This window comes from Thamnophis sirtalis, unplaced genomic scaffold, assembly GCF_051295495.1.
Source record: "Thamnophis sirtalis isolate CommonGarterSnake01/CBP01778 unplaced genomic scaffold, rThaSir2_p1.2 scaffold_13, whole genome shotgun sequence".
Taxonomy (NCBI): domain Eukaryota; kingdom Metazoa; phylum Chordata; class Lepidosauria; order Squamata; family Natricidae; genus Thamnophis; species Thamnophis sirtalis.
Window position 1 is genome coordinate 6,159,935 of NW_028261393.1, and position 26,170 is coordinate 6,186,104.

Genomic DNA, 26,170 nt, shown 5'->3' on the forward strand with positions numbered 1-26,170 from the left:
AGGCTGGGTGGGGGATATTATATTTATAATGAATAAATATATTATTAACTTTGAGGGAGTGGAGTTTGCTCCTTGTTTATGAGAAATTGGTCGCTTTCCTGGAATCGGAGTGGCTGACCAGTTTCGCTTTCAGTTTTGGCTGCTGCTGCTTTAAAAAAGTCATGTTTACACAAGGTTTGGCCCTCTGCCCATCAATTCCTCAAGGATCTGGGATAGGCAGATGTGCATGTTTGACTATGTTAAAGGTATCATCTTGGGCTGTAAGCTGGTCCCAGTAAAACTTCCATTTTGCAATTGACTGAGGGGGATTTTGTCAGTGCTGATGGGGTTCAAACGGTGCTCCAGTTGTTTTGGGTTTGCACCCCTGGCACCTCTTGCTATTAGTTCCATCATTGCTTTCTTTTGCCACAGTCGTTCTATATCTATTTACAAGTCTTTGTATTTTGTTATCTTCTGCTGTGTCCAGGTACTCCTGCCTCCACTATCTGAACCTTTTTGTCTTACTAATATCTGTTAGGTCTGGAAGATTTGCATGTAGCATGCTTCATTCTGTTGGATGAAGTATCCTCCAGAAAGCCATGCAGGTGGGAAAGTATGGCAGTGACCATCCATCCTGACTGGCAGGCATGTCCCAAAGGTGCTTTTCAAAAGGCAACTGGACTTTCTTGATTTTTCCTTGAAGATGTTTTGCTTCTCATCTGAAGCTTCTTCAGTTCAGTTCAGTTTGGTTCAGTGAACAGAAGAAGCTTCTTGAATGAGAAGCAAAACACCTTCAAGGAAAAACCAAGAAAATCCAGTTGCCTCTTGAAAAAGCACCTTTGGGACAACTATGAGATCGATGGCTGTGAAGCTCTATAGATGATGGGCAAGCACATATTGCGCAATGCCTTAAATTCTTGAGTCTGCTCCACAATGAGCAATGATAGCTGAAGATGTCTGGCTGACTGTCCAACAATCTGTTATTATTTTTCTGTATGCAGTTTTGGCAAAGTTGGTTGAGACCAGTGGTGGGATTCAAATAATTTAACCACCGGCAATGTTCCCTCTAATTTTTTTTCAGTGTGTGCGGAAAAGTATAGTATTTGAGCAGCACATTTTCATGCCTGAGCACCTGAATTTTTTTCACAGATGTTTCACAGAGCAATTGATTTATAGGATCCAAATTGGAATGCAGAAAAATGGTTTTGTGTCTCTGTGTTTGTGTGTGTGTGTGTGTGTGTGTGTGTGTGTGTGTGTTTGATTGAGCGAGGGATCCAGTAAGGGAACTGCACCTATTTAGGAAAGAAGGTAAATTATTGCAAACATGATCAATCGAAGATAAGTATAGGGACAGGTTGGGCAGTAGAGAGAAAGTGATAAAAGAGTGGGAAAGAAGGAGAGAGAAAGAGAAGAGAGACAAAGAGAAAGAGGACGAGAGAGACAGAGAGAGAAGAGAGGAAGAGGAAAGAGTAAGAGAGAACATCTCATTTCAACCCTGAGGTGCAAATATTCTCTTTGATTGGTAATTTTATTTGTCCATTTACTATCCAATACTCTCATTCCTCCTTAAATTCATCAAGAATTTCCTTCTTTTTATTGAATTTATCACAATACCATGAGAACAACTTTTTCAGCACAGCTTTACAGCTATTTAAAATATACAGTAATTTAGGTCAGGTTTTCAGAACATTAGTCTATTTATAAGTCACTAAGTGCAAAGAAACAGATTCAGAAAGTTGGCTTCCCTTTTTGTAATTGCCTATTGCCTGCTTAATTTTCTAACTACATTTTTGATAACTGATATTCACGTTGACCCAAAAAGCCCATCATAAAAAGAATCCCTCCCTATGAACTTTGTTGGGTTTCCATGGAATGAAGTTTGATCTTTTTCTCAGCCATACAGTAGCATATTCTTTCTAAGGAGGATATAATCAAGATAGTCCATAATTGCATACCAATCTAACAGTATGGCAATTGATAATCTCTTTATATTTCAACTCTAAGTCTTTCAGTCTTAAAGATTTGGTGAGGAGAAATCCAAAAATTCTTTTAAAGAGGAAAAAAATGCTTGCACAATTGCACGCATGGAGACATGTATATATGCACAACACAGAGAGAAACAAACTTAACAAAGTGCTAAGTCTGCCCACCAACTAACTAACTAACTCTCTCTCTCTCTCTCTCTCTTTTTTAAAGAGAGGGGGGGAGGGAGGGAGGGAGGGAGGGAGGGAGAGAGAGAGAGAGAGAGAGAGAGAGAGACAGAGAGAGACAGAGAGAGAGAGAGAGAGAGAGAGAGAATCCCTCCTTCCTCTTGCTGGCATCCCGGATGGTTTGAGGGACTGCAGAGGGTCTCCTCGAGTCTAGGGCAGCGAGTCATTCAATGGGAAAGTTGCCTCTTGGAAGGAATGACCCGGATTGGCTCTCGCTTCATCTCACCTGCTTTGTCTCTCCTGCCTCTTTGCTGCTCCGTTCAGTCTTTGGGCAGCAGAGAAAGCGGAAGCTCACGCTCTCCCTCCCTCCCTCCCTCCTCCTCCCTCCCTTCCTCTCTCTCTCTCAAATGGCAAATCCGAGCAGCTGCTGCTGGGAGCCGGTCCCATGCCTTCTCCCAACCCCCACACCCCTTCTCTCAGCTACTGATTGCTGTCTCCAGGCTGGCTCTCCCCTCCTATTATTTTGGAAAGCGTCTCACAAAAACCACTGGGCAGCAGTTGGAAACAGGGGCAAGATCTCACTACCCCTCAGACCAAGATCACAACTCCACTGCTCTGAGAGGAATACGAGGTCGAGAGTGTGGCCTGCTGAGTGAGTCGGACCCTGGATTACTTGGGTCAAGTCCATGGCTGTCATGGAAGCCATGAACTCCTATGCTCCATTAGATGGTCAAAGAAAAAAAAATACAAATACTTTTATGTCTACTTGGAAACCGCTTCTGGACTTTGTGCTTGAGATGGGGGAAAAAATGAAACTTTGATTTTGGGTTTTGCCAATTAGATCGATTTGTAGTTATAGAAATAGCTAGTTTATTCTATTATGTAAAGATAAAAAGTTGAGGTTTGATGTTAATTCCTTATTCTACGGTAGGAAAGGAAGTCAATGCCTTTTTCCTTTTTCCCCTTGCTTTCCCCCACTTTTTTCTTCCCTTTTCCTTTCCCTAACTTTTGTATTTTCTTTGTATGCTATATTATAAACGAATAAAAGATTATTTAAAAAAACAGTTCCCATGTTGGTTAAACCATAAACTGACCCAGTCAAACGCCTGATTTGTTGTTCCCTGGTGTGATGTAGCCAATCATCACACAAAGGAGGAAACCTCAACCTGTTCATTCTGTACATGGCAAAGAGCTTCCTCGCGGGATTAAATCAGAAAACAAGAGAGTCCCAATTGGCGCAGCTTTAAACACTTTTGGAAAACCAAGGAACGTGATCATTAGCAAGCAAGTGGCAACAACAAATAAAGTTTTCATATTGAGGGTGACCATCCCATAAGTGGGTTCAATATTAAAATATTACTGCCCTTGCCTTCTACAGTGTGAAGTCTACCTAAGTTGGTTTCCTTAGTTTTTAAATTCCTGCTCTGCATTATGGAGCAGGGTAGAAGGAAAATGCCCATTTCAAAAGTGATTCAGTTATTTATCAAAGTAAGCCAGGCTTTTTTCAGGCTTCTGCATGGATTTTTTTTAAAAAAAGATATCCTCTCTTTAAAAGTTGTGTAACCTTTCAGGAGTCAGTTTTTTTTTTAAACAAATCAGAAACTCAAAGTGGGCTGGAAGAGCAAAACAAGATAATTAGGACAAAGTCCCAGACATTTGCAATAAACCCACTAATAATCTTGGGTTGGGTTGCCCAAGAATCATTTAGAATATAGATAAGAGATAGAACATGCTCAGATGATGATCCGGCTCAGATTTCCCCCCAAGAGATTTATGTTTTCTGGCCATAACTCTGAATCAAGTTGTTCCTTTTAGCAGAGGTGGGAAGCCTCCAGATTTGGGGGTCACCAACACGTAGCGGTTCATTTCTTTGAGGCTGGGTGGGGGATATTATATTTATAATGAATAAATATATTATTAACTTTGAGGGAGTGGAGTTTGCTCCTTGTTTATGAGAAATTGGTCGCTTTCCTGGAATCGGAGTGGCTGACCAGTTTCGCTTTCAGTTTTGGCTGCTGCTGCTTTAAAAAAGTCATGTTTACACAAGGTTTGGCCCTCTGCCCATCAATTCCTCAAGGATCTGGGATAGGCAGATGTGCATGTTTGACTATGTTAAAGGCATCGTCTTGGGCTGTAAGCTGGTCCGAATAAAACGTCCATTTGCAATTGACTGATGGGGATTGTGTCAGTGCTGATGGGGTTCAAACGGTGCTCCAGTTGTTTTGGGTTTGCCCCCAGGCACCTGTTGCTATTAGTTCCATTATTGCTTTCTTTTACCACAGTCGTTCTATCTCTATTTACAAGTCTTGGTATTTTGTAATTTTCTCCAGTGCTTTCTTTCCTATTCTGCTGTCTCCAGGTACTCTCGCATCCACTATCCAAATGTTTTTGCCTTTCTTATCAACCTTGTTTGGTCTGGAAGATTTGCATGTAGCTTGCTTCTTTCTGTTGGATGAAGTATCCTCCAGAAAGCCATTCAGGTGGGAAAGTATGGCAGTGACCATCCATCCCAACTGGCAGGCATGTCCCAAAGGTGCTTTTTCAAAAGGCAACTGGACTTTCTTGGTTTTTCCTTGAAGATGAAATCCCCTCAAGAGATTTATGTTTTCTATCCATAACTGAATCAAGTTGGTTCTTTTCAGCTGAGCTGGGAAGAAGCCTCCAGATTAGGGAGTCACCAACATGTAGCAGTTCATTTCCTGGAGGCTGGTTGGGGAACAGTGGTGGGTTTCAAATTTTTTTAGAACCTATTCTGTGGGTGTGGCCTATTTTGTGGGTGTGGCTTGGCAGTCATGTGACCGGATGGTTATGGCCAACTTGTCATCATGCATAAACACTCAGTCACATGACCACCACTCCTCCAAGCTATGTGGCAAAAGTTTTTGGGACTCCTATGAAGGGGGGGGGGGGAAGAGAGGAGAAAACCTCCCAAAAATAGACAACTGGAGAATTAAGGGCTGAAATTAGGGAGATCAGAGAAGGCAGGACAGAGGGGAATCCAGTAGAAAGCTATCACACTCTGGGGAAAGAAATTTGGGAGATCGGAGGAGGCAGGACAGAGAGGGCTGGATGGGCATGGCCAACTGGGTGGGTGTGGCCAGCTTCACACCACTTCCCAAATTGCTGGCAGAGACCAGCAGCAAAACCTTGGAAAAGTTGTGTCTGTACCTACAAAGGTGAGAATTGTGTGTTTATTTTCATTTGATGCCTACTTTCCATTGACTTCACACGGGACTTCAAAGGACTGGATGTGGCCATGGGGGGAGGGGGTAAAATGGCCAAGTCTATTCTGGAACCTGGTCTGCGAAGCTAGTCTCATGTTTCTTTTCTGTCTAATAATGATGCTTCCTCTGCCTGCAGGAAGTGAAGGCTTTGTTTGAAGAGGGTTTCTGTAAGCAAGCGAACCAACTGAGAGAGGAAATCGAGCAGCTCAAAACCAAAAAGGAAGCTGTGGATGAACCAGGTTGGATCAAGAGACATGTTGACTCCCTGGGAAAGAAAATTACTGGTGTATATTCAACAGTTGCTAATTGGTTTAAGCGTTCCTAATCCAGAACTTCTGCATGGAATTTTTAAAAAGATGTCCCCGCTTTAAGAGTTGGATAACCTTTCAGGATCAGGTTTAAAAAAAGAAGAAAAAGTGGGAAACTCAAAGTGGGCTGGAAGAGAAAAACAAAATAATTAGGACAATATTAGTATTTTCTAAATCGATTTTCTAAACCAGATAATCTTCTTTCAAGTGAAATTTATCTCCCAGGAAGTGCCTCTACTTCCTAGAAAGGACCTGACTGCACTCATGCTACAGTTATTTTAGATTCTGTTGGAAGTTAAAACCCACCCCTCTCCTAGAAAAATAAAATATTTTAGGATATGCTAAAAAGGCAGAATATTTCCCCTAAAAGAGAAGTAGAAACTCAAAGAAGCAGAAACTCAGCTGCCCCACCTTTGTTAATGGGCTATTAAGGCCTGGGTCAGTCTATTCTACATAACAAAGATCTACCCCACTTGGCCTCAGCCCTCACTCGTCCCATCGGTCCAGCTGAGGATGCTCTGTCAGATGAGCAGTCTTTGAGCCCCAATCCAGGCCATCGCGCAGCTCCATAATTTCCTCTGCTGCCACAGACTCTTCCTCCTCCGAACTCGTGTCCAGAAAGGGCTTCGGGGGCAGATCCATAACAGTGTGAGGAACAAGCAGGGTTCACTTGAAATCCATGCATAGCATTGTTGCCATTTTCAAAAAACTGGTGGGCTGAAATCCATGAATGAAATATGCAACTAGAGGGATTTATTTTATTTAAAAGAAACAGACCTAATAAAAAAAGGAGGTAGAGTTGCACGATATATTAAAAAATAACTAAACCTCTACAGAAATACAGCAGAACCATGAAAACTGCCTTGAATGCATTTGGGTCAAAATCAAGAGGAAAAAAGAGCAACCTTGACACAGGGGTACAGGTAGTCCTCAGCTTAAGACCACAATTAAACCTAAATCTTCTGTTGCTTAACAAAACATTTGTTAAGTGAATTTTGCTCCGTTTTACAATCTTGCCCTCTTTACAACCACAGTAACCAATCACAGTGTAGATTGCTCCATTCATGAAACCACACCCTCCAATCAATCAACTACAGCTTTGTGTTCTGGCCCATTTACTGTTCCAGCTATTAAATATATTAACACTCTGTCATCATGGGTTGAGATATCATCAATATCCTGATGAAACTCTATATCTCAACCCTCCATCAAGATCAAGTGAGGCTAATATCACTCTATAAAACCTTAGGAAGACCAGACCTAACTGCATCCTGTTTTGATCACACTCTAGAAAAGATGTTGAGACTTTCTCTAGAAAGAGTGCAGAGAAAAGCAACTAAGACGAGTAGGGGACTGAAGGGAAAAAAATACAATGAACAGTTGCAGGAACTGGACATGGCTAGTTTAGTGAAGGACCAGGGGAGACATGATAGCAGCCTTCCAATATTTGAGGGGGTCAAGCTATTTTCTAAAGGACAAGGAATAATGGATGGAAACTGATCAAGCAGAGATTCAGCCTGGAAATAAGGAGAAATTTTCTGACAGTGAGAACAATCAACCCATGGAAGAGAAGTTGCCTTCGGAAGTTGTGGGAGCTTCATCACTGGAGGCTTTCAATGAGAGACTGAACTGCCATCTGTCAGAAATGGTGTAGGCAGGGTCTCCTGTTTGGGCAGGGGGTTGGACTAGATGACCTACAATGTCCCTCCCAACTCTGTTAAATCTGTTAAATACCCTCATGATCCAAATGATGCTATGGCTGCCCTTGAGCAGAACCTGTTGGCTGTGGGGGCCTGGATGGGGGACAATAGGCTTCAACGGAAACCTGGTTAAGACCGAGTGGCCTTGGGCATGTAGAGCTTCAACCTCTGGGACTTTGACCAAACTCTTTAGTTCTGCCACTACCCCAGACAGATTCAGTTGCAACTTGGAGGTACTGGATTTGTAACTCCTGGCCAAAGAGCCTTTGCTAGGACACCCTTCGGACAATCTTGGGTTGTCTGCCAGTTGCATTCTTTCCTGGACCAAGAGTCCCTGCGCTCAGTCATTCAAGCTCTGGTCATCTCACGTCTGGACTACTGCACTGCACTCTACACAGGGCTACCCTTCAGGAGCATTCAGAAGCTACAACTGGTGCAGAATGCAGCAACGGGGGCAGTTTTGGGGACCCTCTAGCAAGGCCCATGTTACACCACTGTTATATTCATGCATACCAATGGCATTCACATGTGAATAAAAGGCGGTGCAAACCACCGGGGAAAAGATCCGAGTCAGAACTGCGGAGAGTTATTCGGCGAAACCCCCTCCTCTCTGCACCCCTAATCCCAGCCAGATGTTTTCCAGTATCGTTTGCACGCGGACAGGTTTTGCGACTTTGATCCGCCTGCTTCTTCACTTGCCTGGCCGAGAACTTGGCCGCTTTCCTGGAATCGAAGTGACCGACCAGCCTCGCTTTCACTTTCGGCCGCTGCTGCTGTATAAAAGCCCCGAGACGAGCGCAGGGAGGAAAAGATCGCGCAGAGGTGCGAAGAGAATCCCCCGATTTCTTTGGAAAGACGGTAAAAGGGGGGACCGACCGAGGGGGGCGGCTGCTTCCCCCAACCTCCCCTCCGGGGTTCGGTCCTTCGCCACAGCGGCAGGAGCTTTCGGGGCGTGGGGTCCTCGGGGCGGCTGGATGGGTCCCCTTTGCTGGCTCTGGCCAAGCGGTTGCGGGGATCCGGGAAAGAGAAGCGCCCTTGGAAATCGGGATAGGAGGAGGGAAAGGCTGGCGGGAGGGTTTGCGGGATAGAGAGGTTTCTCCCCAGCGGTCGGTGCGGGCGGGTGTTGGAGGCGGTGGGGAGGGGGCTTCTGGGCGGAAATGCCTCTTGGGAAATTGCGGGGAAGGTGGCCCCGTTTGGCCCCCCACTCCCTTCGGACGGGTTTGACGCCGACGGCTGGGTTGGATCTGGAGACCCCCTGCCCTTCAGCTGAGTGGCTTCTGGAAATCTGGGAGGAAGAGATGGCTTGAGGAGGGATCTGGGATTACAAAGCTCATGTGCTCACTGACTGGTATGGGCTTGATGTCACCTGGAAGTCATGAAGTGTCTTTTATAGTCCTTCTTTGGAGAGAAAGTTCTTGCAGCTGCCACATCTTCTCTGCAGCTGCATCTCCTCCTCCAAAGCCAGGATGAAGGCTCCGGTGTGCCTGGTTGAGAACAGAAGAAATCGCCTCCATGTTTCTCCGGAGGCCCTTCGGTTGCTCTCAGATATCCGGAATCCGGTGGTGGTGGTGTCCATCGTGGGACCGTATCGCACGGGCAAGTCATACCTGATGAACAAGCTGGCTGGCAAAAATTCAGGTGAGGAGGATTGAGATGAGCCAGGCCAATATCCACAAGGTGAACACCTGGGTGGGAAAAGGAACACCCCCAATTCCGGGGTTCTCTGCTCTAGTAAAGAGGTTGTAGATGGAGCCCAGGACTTTCCTTTTCCAAAATGCCCATTGTGGTCAAATGACAATCGATCTTTTAGGCTGATGGGATCTTGCAGAAATTTATCATAAGCTTTATGATAGTAAGATTACAAAATGTCAGCCTTGTGGGGAAAACCAGTCAGGAAACATGACCAAATGAGCTATTTTGCTTTGTTGTGAAGCTGCCTTGACAAATGTTGCATGTCTGAAAGTGCAATTCTTCACCCATCTTTACCACTGGAGAAACTAGGGAGGGTCCCTTCTGAGCCTCTTGTCCCTCCAAGTATTAGTCAGCAGCCTGTATTGTTTCTTATCTGATTGTTGTTTAGGTGGCATCTCTTTGTCCATCTCCCAAGGACTTTCACACAGACCACTACAGAGTGTTTTAATTGTTTATATACATATTTATAAATCTTTTCTGACGTTTTTTAGTTTCTCAGAAATGCAGAGCCCTTATCTTTTGAGGATTCTTGTGCTTTTTCATATATTGCAAAATGAAATATATTTGATAAGCATTTTCATCTGGAATCCACACCCAAGCATAACCTCTTGTTTCAATGGGTAAATTCAGTAAACAACCAGAAAAATCGGTTGTGAGAATCTGTGTCTTATTATTAACCGTAGATCACATATTACAAGATGACCGTTTGGGATTTAAAACATATTACATTTTTCCATTTGTAGGTTTCCCTTTGGGCTCCATAGAGGAAGCAGAAACAAAAGGAATCTGGATGTGGTGCGTTCCCCATCCGGACAGGCCTAACCAAACCCTTGTCCTGCTGGATACTGAGGGATTGGGTTATCCAGAAAAGGTGATATTCTATTTGCATATTTCTTTGTATAAAACCACACTGATGAAACATCTGTTTACAGGTAGCCCTTGACTGACAACTATTCATTTAGCGACCATTTGAAGTTATAGCAGCACTCAAAAAAAGGGTTGCATTTACAACCATCACAGCATCAGCATGGTTACGTGATAGAAATGTAGGTGCCTGGCAACTGGCATGGATTTTCCATAGTTGTAGTGTCTCAGGGGCTTTTGACAAGCCAAATAAATGTGGGAAACTGAAGTTGCTTGTACCCCTCCCCAACTGTGATTTGAAACTCCTGCAATGCATCAGCCTCAAATTTTCCTAAACTACAACTCCCAGCACCCTGCGATTGTCTGAACAGATGAATGACTCAATGAACGTATTCTTGGTTGGTGAATGAATGGCATTTCATTCTTCTAAGAAGTTACCTTCTGATACGCATAGATATACTCAGCAGAAGTCAGAAACAGATCATAACTTATTCTTTTTCCTCTTTAGGGCAGTCCTGAAAATGATGCCTGGATCTTCACTTTGGCTGTGTTGCTGAGCAGCACCCTCATCTACAACAGTATTGGGACCATTGATCAGACTGCCCTGGACAAGCTTCAGTATCCTTCTAAAGAATAGCTTTGTTTCGAGTGGGCGGCGAGCGGGCGGCAGGTCTGGAGCCTCCAAGAATGGCACATCCCTGGGGCCCCACCCCCGACCCAAAGTGAAGAGCAACCCAAAGTGAAGAGCGAGTGGGCAGCATTCTTGCTTATCTTTGGTGAGCTGAACAGAGATGGTGAGGCGCAGAGGTGATAGGCGAGGTGTTTAGCTGAGCCACGTGGCCAACCAAAGGCAACATATATAGGGGCTGGGATGGGTGGGGCAAGTGGCGGGTGGGCAGGTGGGTGGATGGGTGAGCAAGCAAGTAATGGGCAAGGAGGGTGAGTGAGCAGCAACTGAGCAACCAGGCAGGAGGCGGGGCCAGCCAGCAGTCGCTACCGGTTTGGTGACCCAGGTCAAATTTCCCCTACCAGTTCATGCGAACCAGTGTGAACCGGCGCGAACCAGCTGAATACTACCTCTGCCCTGACTACATAATTTCCAAACTCATCCATTGTTTTTTTCCACATGCTAAGCTTGATTAGATTGAATATTGACTGGCTTACATTTTGGGGTATTGTGCAGACACAGAAATGGATTGAGGCAAGGAATAAGTGAAATCTGTTATTACAACCCCATTGTTCATCAACAGGTATAATTTTCTTTTATCTTAAGGAAGATGATAAGAAATTAAGTAATTTAAGAAATGAGGTAAAAGATTAAGAAAAATAAATATAGAGTAAGGAAAAGAGAAATGGAAGAAACAGAAAATGTGAGTTATTTTGTTTTAAATAATTCAATACATTCAAAATGGTTTCTCACTCATCAATCAATCCCACCCTTATAGCATCTAAAATTAATCAGGCACTTTTGGATTCTTTCAGAAATCTTTCAGTAGCACTGAGACATATGGCACTTCATCTTCTTAACAGTAGAGAAAAGGGAGAAATCTACTGGTAACCTAAGCAATATGTTAATTATATTATATCTATATACAATATATTTTAATAAATAATGATTGGAGAGAAACTAGTCTTTTAGTGTTGTGCTGCATCATCTGTGGAATTAATACTCAACAGTCAATATTAAGAAAAGAATTTTGGAAAATAAGTAAAAATACTGAAACTATCATTTCAAATAAGTAGTTTTTCGGAACCAATCAAGTCATACGCTTCTCCTTACTTGACTATATCTGGCTTTATGGTAGAGGCAGAACTGAGCTTTTCAGGGATGTTTTCTTTTGATGTCAGCCTTATCAGGTAGACCAGAGTAAGAATCAGACACTACATTTATTAGAACAGCTGGAGTTACAACATCTTGACAATCTGATTGTGCTTCCATTCCTCCCTCATTTTTCTTCTCAAGAATTGAGTTGGGAGCTATCCAAGGTATTTAGCTGTCCCCTTTACTGAGCTTCATTTATTTGATGGTTCTTCTCTCCATCCTTTAAGACCATCCTCTTTAATCACTGTACAAGTATATTGTTTGATTCCTATACTGGGTTAACAGTTTTGTGACGGAGCTGTCTGAACTTATCAAGGCAAAGTCTTCCTCCACTACTGGAGATACAGATGATTCTTCTGAATTTATTAGCTTCTTCCCAAACTTTGTTTGGTCTGTGCGAGATTTCACACTGCAGCTGCAACGGGATGGGAAATCCATCACAGAGGATGAATATCTCAAACATGCTCTGAAATTAAAAAAAGGTACTGATGACAAATTCAATGTGAAGATCTATGTGGTCATTTGAATAAGGAATAGGAGTTACTGGGACTAAACTGTTTAGGGAGGATAGACCTCAAGAAGAAAAAGAGACACCAAAGGTCTTTGGTCTAGAATGAAGGCACCAGACTAGAAATCAGGAAATTGTAGGTTGCATTAATGCCTCAGGTATGAAAGTCATCTGGGTGCTTTGGACTAATTACTAGACACCCTAATAATAAAAAGCAATTATATTAAGAATTCTCTGTTGGAATGGCTGAGAATCTGCCATTCTACCTGATTACAGGACATTGTAAAATAAGACTCAGCAGATATAATAAGAATAATTGAATCTAATAAATAGACAACAAAATACCCAGTAGGAATCTACTGGGTAGTAGATTTCCAGTAGGAATCTACTGGGTAGTGGATTTCCTTAGGAAATCCATTTCAAGGTCAGTAGTCATGGCACTGAAATATAAACTGATATAAAAATATAAACAACTTCCTCAGTTGTTCCCTGACCACATTATTTGTTGGAAAACAAGCAATGGTATTATTTCTTCAATGCTCTGTTTTTTCGATTAATCTAAATCAGGGTTGGAATTTCAGAAGGCACCGCATGGAATTTCGGATTGCAACTTGCATATACTTTGATGACTGAGTTGACACTTTGAAAGATTAAATCATCCTTAATTTGTACATTGCTTTTCCACAAAGTCCTTCTGGGCAAATCACAGTGCAGTGTGTTAAATAGAGATTATCCAAAATCCCTGATTTGGAAACAAGAAAAACTCACATTATAGATTTGTGGCCTCTATAAGAGAGGAAGGGTGGCCAAAGTAAGAGGAGATACTTGTATTTGGAAGGATAACAATTAAATAGTGCTAATTAATACGGAAGGGGACTTTCCCCAGTGAAATGCCCACTGGCAGATGCAATTCAGATTTACTTGTAAGATGGACATGTTGCTTTCTAGGTGACAGCAAGAAGGAGCAGGCATTCAATCTGACACGGCATTGCATCCAACTGTTCTTCCCCACCCGGAAGTGCTTCGTCTTTGATTGCCCTACTAAAAGTAGGAAGTTACCCTATCTGGAAAAGATGGTGGATAATCAGCTGGAGCCTGAATTTGTGGAACAAGCAAAGAAATTCTGTCATCATATCTATGAAACATCTCGAGAAAAGACTCTTCCAGGAGGGCACATTGTCACTGGCAACTGTGAGTCCTTCTAGCTCTATTATAATTATGCTTGGTTGCATACTGAGCCAGATGTTTACATGGATTTGGCACTTTTGTCCACTTATCAAGTCCTCAAGGATCTGGGATAGGCAGATGTGCATGTTTGATAACATTAAAGATATCGTCTTGGGTTGTACGCTGGTCCGAGTAAAACTGCCATTTGCAATTGTCTGACGGGGATTTTTTCAATGTTGATAGTGTTGAAGTGATGCTCCTGTTGTTTTGGATTTGCATCCCAGACACCTATTACTATTGGTTCCACCTTTGCTTTCTTCTGCCCCAGTCGTTCTATTTACAAGTCTGGGAATTTTGTTATCTTCCCCAATCCTTTCTTTTCTATTCTGCTGTCTCCATGTTCTGTCACTTCCGCTATTCAGACTTTTTTTTAATTAATTTTTTTTTAATTTTTAATTTAAAACAAGTACAACATCTTTCTTTACATGCTATAGAAAATGTATCAGTCGGTCACAAATAAACTTTCGTGCATCTCCTCCACAGTCAACAAACATAACTCATGTTAACTCGAGCATTTTAACTCAAATATTCATACATATCACCATCATCATATATCCATTTTCATTTGACTATAATTATTATTAAAAAAATTAATAATAATTTGTAAGTTTATTTTGTATTTGTAAGTTTATTTATATGCCGCCCTTTTCCCTGACGGGACTCAGGGCGGCTCACAACCAAAAAAGGGGGGGGGGGATTTTTTCAATGTTGATAGTGTTGAAGTGATGCTCCAGTTGTTTCGGATTACATGCCCACACCAGTGGGGGAAAAAATATAAATAAATAAAAAAGACAAAAAGAACAAAAGACAAGGCAGGGAAGAAAAAACAAAACAAAAACAAAAACAAAAAAAAGAACACAGGTATTTATTATAAAAAAAGTATATCAGCTGGTTACAACATGTTTTTGTGCATCTCTTCCATTAATTCATATTAATTCAAATATCTTAACTCAAATGTTTACCATATTGACATCATTATACTTCCACTTTTAGTTGACTATAGTTATTTAAACATCCTTCATCCTTAACTATGCCAAAGATTTAATCCATAACCACATGCTGGCATTTCATTTACTTATTTGTAAAATCCTCTATTAACATCAAATCCTCATATCCTGTATTAGCTGAATATCCATAAAATTTAATACCAAGAATTCCATCTTCCATGCAATGTAGTTTATTATCATTCTCCCTTCTTTAAGTAATTATATCGTATATTGTAACATTTTCCCCCTATTAGTTAACATTTAACTATATATATTTTATTTTATTTTTTAATAGTGACAAATTGTGATTAATAACTTTTGTATATGGTCCAAAAATATTTCTAACCTTCCCTTCTCATATCCAATTATTATTTATCATATCAACTCCACATTATATACATTACTATCAATATCAATTATTATTCAGCTATATCTATTACAAATAAAAGTAATTAGATTTAGCTAATTTTAAATTGTATTCTTCCATCTATCAGCCTATGTCTCTCCAATAACAAAACCTTCTCAATCCTATTGCCATTCGTTGAACAGATTTACCAAATGTTTTTATAAGCAAGTCCAAACAGGGATATCTTCGCACCTTTTTGCTCAGGATGTCTCTGATGAGATAATAATGTTGTCCCACGCTTGTTAAACTTTTCAGATTGTCTTTAATTCTCAGTGGTGGAATTAAAAAATCTGCCAATGATGTTTCATAAAGTGTAGATTCTTTAATACTTCTCATTCCTCCTGCGCTCTGTCTCTTAAAATGAATCTTCTGTGTAGCTGCCCCCCTTTCCAGCATTGCATTTCTTTCTTCCTCTGAGATAAACCAGAAGTCATTTCTCACATTCTTCATTTGTATTTCAGGAACATTCAAGCATTCAACGTTCTCACTTTTTTCTTCATATTTTAATGTCAAATAATCCAATTCTTTTTCAAATCTTTCATATGAATCAAACAACTTTTGAAATGCAGAAAAAAATATTTGAAACGAACCTTTTGAAGTATGAATCGACACCATGTTGTGACGCAGTTAGAGGCTCTAAAATATTTGCAAGTAAAAACACGCTGGGAGCTGTGCGATCTTATCTGATCTTAGACCAACACAGCCAAGCAATAAAAGTGTCAGATCATAAAAAGCCAATTTATAGTAGATTAGTTTTACAACCCACTTAGAAAGAGTCAGGGGGGAATGTTGAAGAATAATTTAAAACATTTAAGAAATAGGGTAACCACCGGCCATAAATCCATTAAAGAAAAACCCATTCGCCGCTAGATTCTTCTGTTCTTTGGTTTCAATTAGCTTAAATTTTAGTGCGGACCGTCTCTCTTTGAGTAATAAAATCAGCTTACCAGTTGAATCCACTTCCACCATTCTTAGGGGCAACCTGCAGTTTCGGTTAGCATACAGCTAATCCAGAAGGAGTTGGCAGGAGGGGTTAATTCCAAGCCTCCCAGAGACCTGCGAATGTCTCTGAGGTCACTGGATCTCCCCTCACCTTTCACTGTCTCTTCGGGACAGCTAGGGTCCGAACGACCCATCCAAAATTCCTTTGGAATAGAGGAATTTCAGGAATAGCCTGAAACTCCGTCTTCTCACTGCTAAGCCCCGCCTTCTTCTCCCGCTATTCAGACTTTTTTGTCTTATCAGCTATTGTTAAGTCTAGAAGACCTGTGCTCATTATGCCTCATTCTACTGAATGAAGTGTCCTCCAGAAAGCCATGCAGGTGGAAAAATAGGGCAGTGACCCATCCATCCTAACTGGCAAGTATGTCCCAACAGGACATTTTCAAAAGGCAACTGGACTTTCTTGGTTTTTCATTGACATTTCAACCCTCATCCAAGAAGCTTCTTCAGTTCAGCTCAGTTCAGTGAACTGAAGAAGCTTCTTGGATGAGAAGAGAAACATCTTCAAGAAAAAACCAAGAAAATCCAGTTGCCTTTAGAAAAAGCACCCTTGGGATAACCATGACCTGGATGACTGAGAAGCTCCGTAGATGATTGGCAAGCATGTTATGGCACAATGCCTTAAATTCTTTTTTTTAAATAATTTTTTTATTTTTTATTTTCAAAACAAACATCCTTCTTTACATGCTGTAGAAAGTTGGTTACAAAAAGACTTTCGTACATCTCTCCCACAGTCAACAAATATAATTCATATTAACTCAAGAATTTTAACTCAGATATTTATACATATTACCATGATCATATCTCCATTTTCATTTGACTTTAATTATTGAAACGTCCTTCATCATAAAATATACCAAGATTTAATACATAACCACATACTGGTCTTTCATTTACTATTTCTAAAATCCTCCGTTGACGCTGAATCCTTATGTCCTATTCTAGCTAAACATCCATAATATTTACTAACAAAATTTTCTAATCCTCCTTTCCAAATCACTGTTTATAATTTACATCCAGTTTCCTTATGTTATACCCATATCTATATATACATTGTTATCTTTATCCCTTATTTATTTAACTATATCCTGTATCATAACAGTTTCCCCCTGATAATCAAATCTTTAACTGTATTTAATTTAGTTCTTTTTATTTATTTATTAACCTATATATATAATCCAAAGGGATTTCTAATCTTCCTTTCATGAGTACCATTCAGTATTCATATCCAATTATTACTCATCATGACACTACACATTGTATATGAGAGTAACATTATCAATTATTTATTTGACTGTATCTATTGTCACTAAATTCACTAAGCTTAACTAGTTTTAAATTATACTCCTCCATCTACCAATCTGTATCTTTCCAGTAGCAAAACAGTCTCATATCTTCTGCCATTTGTGGTGTCGATCCTCTAATCATCTCCTTAATCAACTTTGTATGGACTCCTCTTAGCAACTCCTTGCTTATAAAATCTCTCATGTAATCTCAATCCCTTCTTCTGTTTACTTAATCAGCTTATTTTTAATTGTCAGTGGTGTTATCAATGATATTGCTAATAAAATTTCTCCCTTTAGGTCCATAAATTCTTTTGTTTTTTCTTCTTCTGTATCTTGCCATGTGGGATAAATTTCCCCTCCATTTAATTCCCCTTTCAGTATTCCACTTTTTTCATTTTCAGAGACAAACCAATCACCATAAATAACAGTAAATTTAATTTCTTTATAATCATGTTCCACTCCAATTTTTGGGATTTAACCACCACATTTTCCACTTGATAAGCATCCTCAACTTCTTCATCTTATTTTGCTTTTAGATGCTCTAAGTCTTCCAGCTTCTTTTCTATCCTCTCATGTGTATTTGATAGTTCCTGTATTTCTGAGAATAACTTTTGCAGACTTATTTCTTTCTGCTGTTGAAATTGTGCCATCATCTCCAACTAACAAACGCAGCTGCTCTAGCTTGGAAGGTTAATAAAATTAAGTATAGATTCACAATAATGTTTTGTTTTCACTTTTTTCTGGTTAAAGATATACTTCAAAGGACATCTGTTTGCTCTCCTTCTTATCACTCTCTATAACCAAGCAGTGAGACCTTGTAGTGCTAAACCAGAATAATCAGTGAGAGAAAAAAGAATGTTTTGTTTCCAATACACAAACCTTCTAGCCTCCGAGTAGCAGTATTCTGTTGCACTTTTCTTTGTTTCTTGTATCTTTTTTGTATTTCAAGTTTTAAAAAAAGTCCGATTCTTAAATGAGTTAGGAGAACACCCACAATAATGAAAGAGGAAAATTTTAGTCCATAGGTTACAGAAAATAATAAAAGAAAAAAAGATAGAAGAAGAAAACTTAATCCATTCGTTTTAAAAGGCTTGCATAAATCCCATCCATGAAGATAGCATTTAAAAAGTAAGATAATCCCCTGTTCAAAACCATTCCAAATTTAATTCCACTGCTTATTTCTTCTGTTCTTCCATTTAAATTAATTATTAAATTTTTAAATAGGCAGTCTCTTTTTAAAACGGTAAAAGTTCCTCCCCAGCTGGAAACACTTTCTCTTTCCATATCCTTCCATTTTTGAGCTGCCCCGACTTCGTCAGCCTTGGCTAGATTATTTTGTCACCAGCTTGAAGAACTTCTCTTGCATCGATCAGGGACTTTGCGATGTCCCTGAGGTCAGCAAGACGTATTCTTCCTGTTCACCATCTCTTCGGGATGGTTTACGTCTGATTGGACCACCCAGCAGCAAAATTATTGGCTGCGGTCTCGGAGCATCGAGACCACTCATCCGTATCATTGCAACATTGGCTCCTCGTTCCCGCAATGCCTTAAATTCTTGAGTGGGCACAATGAGTAATGATGGTTGAAGATATCTGGCTGATTGTCCAACAATCTGTACTATTTTTCTCCATGCAGTGTTGGCAAAGTTGGTTGAGACCTATGTGGATACTATCTCTAGTGGGAAGATTCCCTGCCTGGAGAGCACAGTCTTAGCCTTGGTCGAGATTGAGAACAGGGCAGCCATGAAGGAAGCTGTTGCTCGCTATGCGCAACTGATGGAGAAAAGTGTGGAGCTACCCACTGAGACTCCCCAGGAACTTGTGGATGTACACAAAAAATATGAGGAAGAAGCCCTCAAGAAGTTCATGGCTCGTGCTTTCAAGGATGATAAACGTCAGTTCCAGGATGAATTCATGGTAGGTAATAATAAAGCAGCAACCTTCATAGAGAATGTTTGTTTATTTGTGTTAGAAGCGTCACAATTAAAATAAGGCAGGGGTGTCACACTCAAGGCCCAGGGGCTAGATTTGGCCTGTGAGGCTCTTAGAACCGGGATATGGGATGCTTAGGTCTGCCTTATGCAGCCGCCCTAGCAACAACAAAGGCCCAGCCGGTAGTGCCTATACCAGCAAAAACTGAGTTCGTGAGCCCATTTTCCCTGGTAGAGTGCTCGGGCCACCACAGCCTCCCCCAACATGAGTGATGTGAAGCCGGCCACACACACCCTGCCCCCCCCCAGGTCAAACACAACCCTGATGCGGCCCTCAATGAAATCAAGTTTGACACTGATTAAAATATGTACAAGTTAAATAGATCTTGCTCAGAAACTACAACATTAATTGTGTTTTGTCACTCTGCCATGAGGTCCTCAAGTGTGTACTGATGAGGACACGAAGGGCAGCTATACATCTGTGTGGCTGTCTGCATGTCACCACAATCGCAAAGGACAAAGGACAATGGATAGCCCCATTTGTCCAGAGTGTCTCTGGATCTTGTTGGATCCGTGTGAAGTTTATTCAAGATTTCCATCCTGCTCAACTTTCTCCAGACCCAGGTGCCAGATCCAACCATCCCGTGTTGGTTCTTTGTAGCTTTCCAAAGGTCCTCTCTTCATAGACAGTATTTAAGGCTTATGAGTCCTTGGGATCTGGTATCCTGGTCTCCATATCTTCTGTATAAGAATGGGTACGTAGACAATATTTAAGGCCCGTGGCTCCTGATGGTTGGCCTAGTAGTTTCTCTACTGGGTTGGCCCAGTAGTTTCTCTATTTATAAGAATACAGAGCGTAGTAATCTTGTTATAGTTTCACACAGATTGTGTAGATTTTCTTCATCAAGTGGAGGATAGCTGCCACCAGATATTTTGTTTAGAAACATTCCTGATTGCCCACAAAGATATAAGATGAATGCGGTTAGGAACTGCCAGTAAGATTGACAAGATGGCAAGCAATGTCATCATCAAGCTTTTATGGACAATCATGTTCCTGCTCTAAAGATTAAATATTCTTTTGTTAAGTGTTTCTCAACATTGGGGGCTTTAAGATGTGTGGACTTCAACTCCCAGAATTCTGGCTGGTAATTCTGGGAGTTGAAGTCCACACATCTTAAAGCCGCCAAGATTGAGAAACACTACTCTAGATAAATTGAAGGAAGAACACGAGTCATTTCAAATTGTGATGAAGCTCTGTTTAATCACGGGAGATCACTGAAATTTATACAATGTACAAACATGGATTTCTTTGTAAAGTCTCAGCTCTTGCTTTGTTTTGTTTTATTCTTAACAGAAAACTGTGAATAGCTCTCTCTTAGATACCTAAGAAAGGAATAATGGTACAAAATGATGAGGGTTGCCAAATTAATACTCATTTTGTCGCTCTCATCCTCCGGGGAGATTGTTGGTTAATTTGGATTGGTTTACTTTGGCAAAACTTCTTTCTCATTTTATACTGCTCCTGATTATTCTCTTTTCCCCCTTCAATCAGGCAGGGAAATTCCTGAAAGAATTCCTCCAGAGCAAGGAAAACACCAGCAAAACCATCCTTCAATGTGACATGAGCCTTCAAAAGAAAGATAAGGAAACAGAAGGTAAAGGTGTGAACAAGCTGTCGGATGATGCTGGGATGTTGGTTCTGCTTTGAAGGTGGGAAAAGAAGGTGGGAAAACCTGATAAAGGTGGATTTATCTTTAAACCCATCACTGATTGGGAAAAGGCTTTCCTCTCCATTTAACTTGATAACAGAGAGGTTTTCTTTTTCTGCCATATTATCCAACATTTGTAAATATAGTCATATACTCAGGCAGTCCTCACTTAAAAACCCCTCATTCAATGACCGTTCAAATGTGTGACAGTTCTGAATGAATAGAATGTATAAACGGTCTTGCAATTAAGGACCATCAAAGTGTCCAATGGTCAGGTGATCATCATTTGCAACCTTCACCATGTTTCCAACAAGTAAAGTCAATGGGGAAGCCAGCAGGAGGTTGAAATGGGGACCATGTGACATCACCACAAGATGATGCAGGATTTGCTTAATGATGTCAACCAGACCTGCTAGAACTGCTGTCATTAAACAGCACAGTCACATGATGTTGTATTTTATGACTGAGTAGCCAAGTGATGAAGATTCTGGTCCTAGTTAGTATAATTAATCAAAGATTGCCTGTATGCCAAATATACTTATTTATTACATTATTGTAATAGTGTAGCCAACTTGCAAACCACCTGCCGATGTCTCTCTCTCTTTTTTCCTTGTCTAGATGCAAAGATGAAAGCAAAAGAATTAGAGGATGAGGTTCCGAAGCAGAAACAGGTAATGTGGCAACAGAAGTTTGAGGACCAGAAACAGAGTCATGAGATGACCCTTCAGAAGCTAATGGAGAAATTTGAGGAAGAAAAGAAACAGATCCTGGAACAGCAGGAGAAAATGATCCAAAGGAAACTGAAGGTAACACTATAATCTCAGCAAGATTTTGTAGTAGTGTGTTAACAAACAAGTAAACTTCCAAAACTGAAAACCATTGGATTTAGGACTAGTGTATCACAAGTATGTCTTTCTTATTTTGTCTTATCCTCTCCACTTTAAGTCATTTTGATGAGGTTAAACACATTTGTTTCCATGGATAAGTCAATGGGACTATGTAAAGAAAGCAAATTATAGAATCGGTAAAAGGGGGAGCATACCTAAAGGTTTCTATGGTCAGGAGGATCTGCTGTGAAACAGCAATGAGGAATAGAACTAGTCACAATAGTTCATAGCACTTCCAGAGTTATCACATAGGTTCTTAAGCAAAGTCTTGAAGAACTACAGGAACCGCTGCAGGCCTGACATAGCCCTTGTTTACCAATTACCTATTCTGCAATTATTTAGAATTACGTCACAGGAAAAGAAGATACATATGTGTTCTGACCCCCCCCCCCCGGCCTGTGAATAAACCAGAACACAGGCTTGGCTGTTTGCCACTGTCTAATTACTGAGATAACGAATCCTTTGGCTGAGAGCCCAGGCAACTCACTTTCAATAGCGTAGCTCGGCAGCAACCCAGATAGTTCAAATGAAGCAACGCAGATAATCCAAACGAACAGACACGGTTAGAATACAGACAGATTTTCTTCACTACTAATTCGAATGGTTGTTTCCTGCAAATGTACCCTCCCAACGCCTCACCTATAAACTCTCTTGGGAGGGGCCAATCCACAACCACCTGTGAGACTGCCTACGGAGTTGCTGCTTCCATTTCTCAGCCCTTCTCAATCTAGAATCAGGGACAAACTGCCTTTGATCCTCCCCACTGCTCCATGCCTCAGGCACCTCCTGGTGGCCAACCAGTCTCTTTGGTCCCTGCTCTGAGTCTGAACCCTGCCCAGGGTCCTCCACAACATCCAGAGCAGACTCATATGGTTCCTCGCTATCGGAGTCCATCAGCAGCTCAACTGGATCCTGCTGGGCCATAACACTATCCCTCACCGCAGGGGCCTTCCACCGGGTCTGACACTTGGAGTGCATCCTCGAGGGATATTGTGCATGGTAGGCTCGCACTAAAGCAGGGGCATGCATGCATCGGCCCAAGTCCCCCCATCCAGCCCATTGTCCTTCCAGTCCACCATGTACTGGAATCGTCCCTTTAGCCATCTCGAGTCCCGAATCTGGACTACTTTGTTTGTAAGCTGCTTCTCCACCTCACATGGTGACGGCTGGGTGGAGATGGTTGGTGGAGAGGACAAGCCGACTGCTCAGGGACCAGGAGTGAGCGATGGAATACCAGGTGCGATCACATTGAGCATGGCAAGGTCAGGCGATGGGCCACCGGGTTGATGACGGCCTCCACCGGGAACAGCCCAAGGTACTGGTGGTCCAATTTCTTAGCTGGCCGGTGGGATGGAAGATGTCGTATGGACAACCATACGTGGTCTCCCACAACCATCTCAGGCACTGCAGGCCGAGACCTGTCCTCCACCCTCTTGTAGACCTCTTCGGCTTGAGTCAGATAGCGGCACAACACTTGGTGGACCGCCTGGAGTTCCGAGAGGATGTCTTTCACTGTGGGGACCATGGAGTCGACTGGAGTAAGAGGAAAGTAGCAAGGGTGGTACCCGACATTAGCCAGGAAGGGCCTCACCGCGTGGAGGTGTGCTGTGAGTTGTTAAATGCAAACTCCATCACGGCCAGGTAGTCCACCCAGTTATTCAGTTGCTGATTCATGAAGCAGCGCAGGTAGTGCTCCAAGATCCCAATCACCTTCTCCGTCCCCCTGTCCGTTTCAGGATGGTGCGCCGAGGACAAACAAATGTGGACTTCCAGAGCCTCCATCAGACCTTTCCAGAACTGGGCTGCGAACTGTGTCCCATGGTCCGACACGACCCGATCGGGTAGGCCATGTAGCCAGAAGATGTGTTGGATGAACACGCGGGCGGTGGTGCGGGCTGTTGGCAATCTCCAACATGGAATGAAATGTGCCATCTTCATGAGCATGTCCACCACCACAAGGACCATGGTAAACCCCAAAGATGAAGGCAATTCCATCAGAAAGTCCATGGACACGGCTCCCCAGGGTCTGTCTGGGGTCGGCAATGGCTGAAGGAACCCTGGAGGAGCTCCTGTCGCTGACTTGTCCTGCCGACACTATATACAAGAGGTGACATACGTCTTTATGTTGTGTCATAAGCGGGCCCACCAAAAGGTACAGAGATCAGGTTCAAAGTCTTGAAAAGGCCAAAATGTCCCGCTGCCAGATTGTCATGGCAATGGGAGAGAATAAATCCCTGGAAAGGCCTAGTGGGCACATAGAACCTGTCCTGGTACCTCAAGAGGTCATTGTCAAAGGTCCATGGGGAAGCCGGCCCTACCTCTGCCTTCCATTGCTCCACCCACTCTTCATACCGTTGCGCATCTGGTATCCGAGACCGTAAATCCACGGGTTTGTGAACTGCAGTGAAGGATTTGATGGGCAAAACTGTCCAGGGTGGAAGTGGGTCTGCAGTGCTAGAGTACTCAGGTTTCCTGGACAGGGCATCCGCCCTTTGGTTGCGCACACTTGGAATGTAGGTCACTCGGAAGTTGAACCGGGCAAAGAACAGAGACCACCGGATCTGGTGCTGGTTCAGCTTGCGTGCTGTTTTCAGGAACTCTAGATTTCTATGGTCCGTCTGGACCTTGACTTTATGCCTGGCCCCCTCCAGGTGATGCCTCCAGGCCTCAAACACCACCTTAATGGCCAGCAACTCCTTCTCCCAGATGGTGTAATTGCGCTCGGAAGGATTGAGTTTCCGTGAGAAGAAAGTGCAAGGGAAAAGGGTACCGTCAGGGGCATGAGCCTGCAGTAACACCGTGCCCACCGCGATGTTGGACGCGTCCACCTCCACCACAAACGGACGATGGGGATCAGGGTGCTTCAGAATTGGCTCCTTCATGAAGGCATGCTTCAGGGCCTTGAACACATGTTGCTCCGTAGGCCCCCAGCAAAATGACACTTTCTTCTGCAGGAACCGAGTGAGGGGCGCGGTCAGGGAAGCGAAGCTGGGGATGAAGGTCTGGTAGTAGTTGGGAAACCTGAGGAGTCGCTGGACATCCTTCGCTCGCCGAGGAGTTTGCCAACTGCACAAAGACTCTACCTTGCCCTGCTCCATCGCAATTCCTTCAGGGGAGATACGGTCCCCCAGGAACTCAATGGTAGTCTGCCAGAACTGACACTTCTCCAGCTTCGTGTACAAACGATGCTCATGGAGTCGTTGCAGGACCAGATGTAGGTGCTGCTGATGAGCCTCCTGAGAAGCCGAGTAAATCAAAATGACGACAAACTGGTCCAAGAGGTCCTGGAAGATATCATTCATAAAATGCTGGAAGACAGGTGGGGCATTGGTCAATCCAAACGTCATGACTGTGTACTCAAGATGTTCGTACTGGGTGCCGAAGTCCATCTTCCATTCGTCCCCCCCCCCCCCAGACTCAGACCAGATTATAGGTGCCACGAAAGTCCAGTTTCGTGAACACTGTCATCTCCTGGAGACGCCCCAAAAACTCAGGAATCAGGGGCAGAGGGAATGCGCACTGTGATCGCATTCAAGCGATGATAATCACAACAGAGTCTCAGATCCCCAGTCTTCTTCTTAATGAACAAGACTGGGGCAGACAGTGGCGAAGACGAGGGCTGGATAAAACTCTGGATGAGGTTATTGTCCAGAAAGTCCCGCAATGTGGCCAACTCCAGCTCGGACATGGCGTACAGATGACCCACAGGAAGTTGCGTGTCCGGCACCAAGTCAATGGGGCAGTCATAAGGCTGGTGCAGCAGCAATTGGTCTGCCTCCTGCTCGCTGAAGACGTCCGTGAACTCCGCTAAGTCCGCCAGCCAGGACACCATGGGCAAACTCAGCACCTGGCCTGCACAGACATGACGGGTGTGGTCGACACATTGCAGGGATGGGAACGTGACCAGGTTCTGGGACCAATAAAGCTGGGGGTCATGCTCCTGCAGCCAAGCCAAGCCCAGGACCATGGGGAAATGCAGGCCCAAAGCAATGTAAAACTGGATGGCCTCCTCTTGATCCCCAACGACCAGGTGCAAGGGCTGCGTGGGGGCCTTCATAGGCCCAGACAGAAGCATCAGGGACAAACTGCCTTTGATCCTCCCCACTGCTCCATGCCTCAGGCGCTTCCTGGTGGCCAACCAGCCTCTCTGGTCCCTGCTCTGAGTCTGAACCCTGCCCACATCATCCAGAGCAGACTCATATGGTTCCTTGCTATCCGAGTCCATCAGCAGCTCAACTGGATCCTGCTGGGCCACAACACATATGGTAACTGGCCCTTGACATTGTGGCCATCACAGCCTCACCATGGTCACATGATTGTGATTTGCACATATATTTCCAACTTTTCAAGCATTCTAAAATAACGCAATTGCTATTTGCAACCTTCGCAGCCAATGTCTGATAAGTAAAGTCATTGGAGAAGCCAATAGGAAGTTACACTTAATAACCTGCAGTGATTCACTTATTGACTGCAGCCAGAGCTCAAATCAT

General features: G+C 42.7%; 1 protein-coding gene across 1 annotated transcript; it reads left to right on the forward strand.

The window, feature by feature from the left end:
• The first annotated feature begins 8,172 nt into the window (after positions 1-8,172).
• LOC106543180 (guanylate-binding protein 7) lies at positions 8,173-21,950 on the forward strand. The gene is made up of 10 exons (XM_087727976.1): positions 8,173-8,219; positions 8,803-8,999; positions 9,797-9,924; positions 10,426-10,535; positions 12,025-12,221; positions 13,196-13,438; positions 18,790-19,070; positions 20,464-20,484; positions 20,637-20,739; positions 21,412-21,950. The coding sequence occupies exons 2-10, from the start codon at positions 8,828-8,830 to the stop codon at positions 21,609-21,611; spliced, it is 1,455 nt and encodes a 484-aa protein (XP_087584102.1). The 5' UTR covers positions 8,173-8,219; positions 8,803-8,827; the 3' UTR covers positions 21,612-21,950.
• The last annotated feature ends 4,220 nt before the right edge of the window (positions 21,951-26,170 follow it).

Coding starts and splice junctions, on each gene's coding strand:
- LOC106543180 (XM_087727976.1), top strand. CDS start 8,828: ATGAAGGCTCCGGTGTGCCTGGTTGAGAACAGAAGAAATCGCCTCCAT. Junction 10,536..12,024: donor ACTGCCCTGGACAAGCTTCA/GTATCCTTCTAA, acceptor CTGGGTTAACAG/TTTTGTGACGGAGCTGTCTG. Junction 19,071..20,463: donor AGTTCCAGGATGAATTCATG/GTAGGTAATAAT, acceptor GCTCTCTCTTAG/ATACCTAAGAAAGGAATAAT.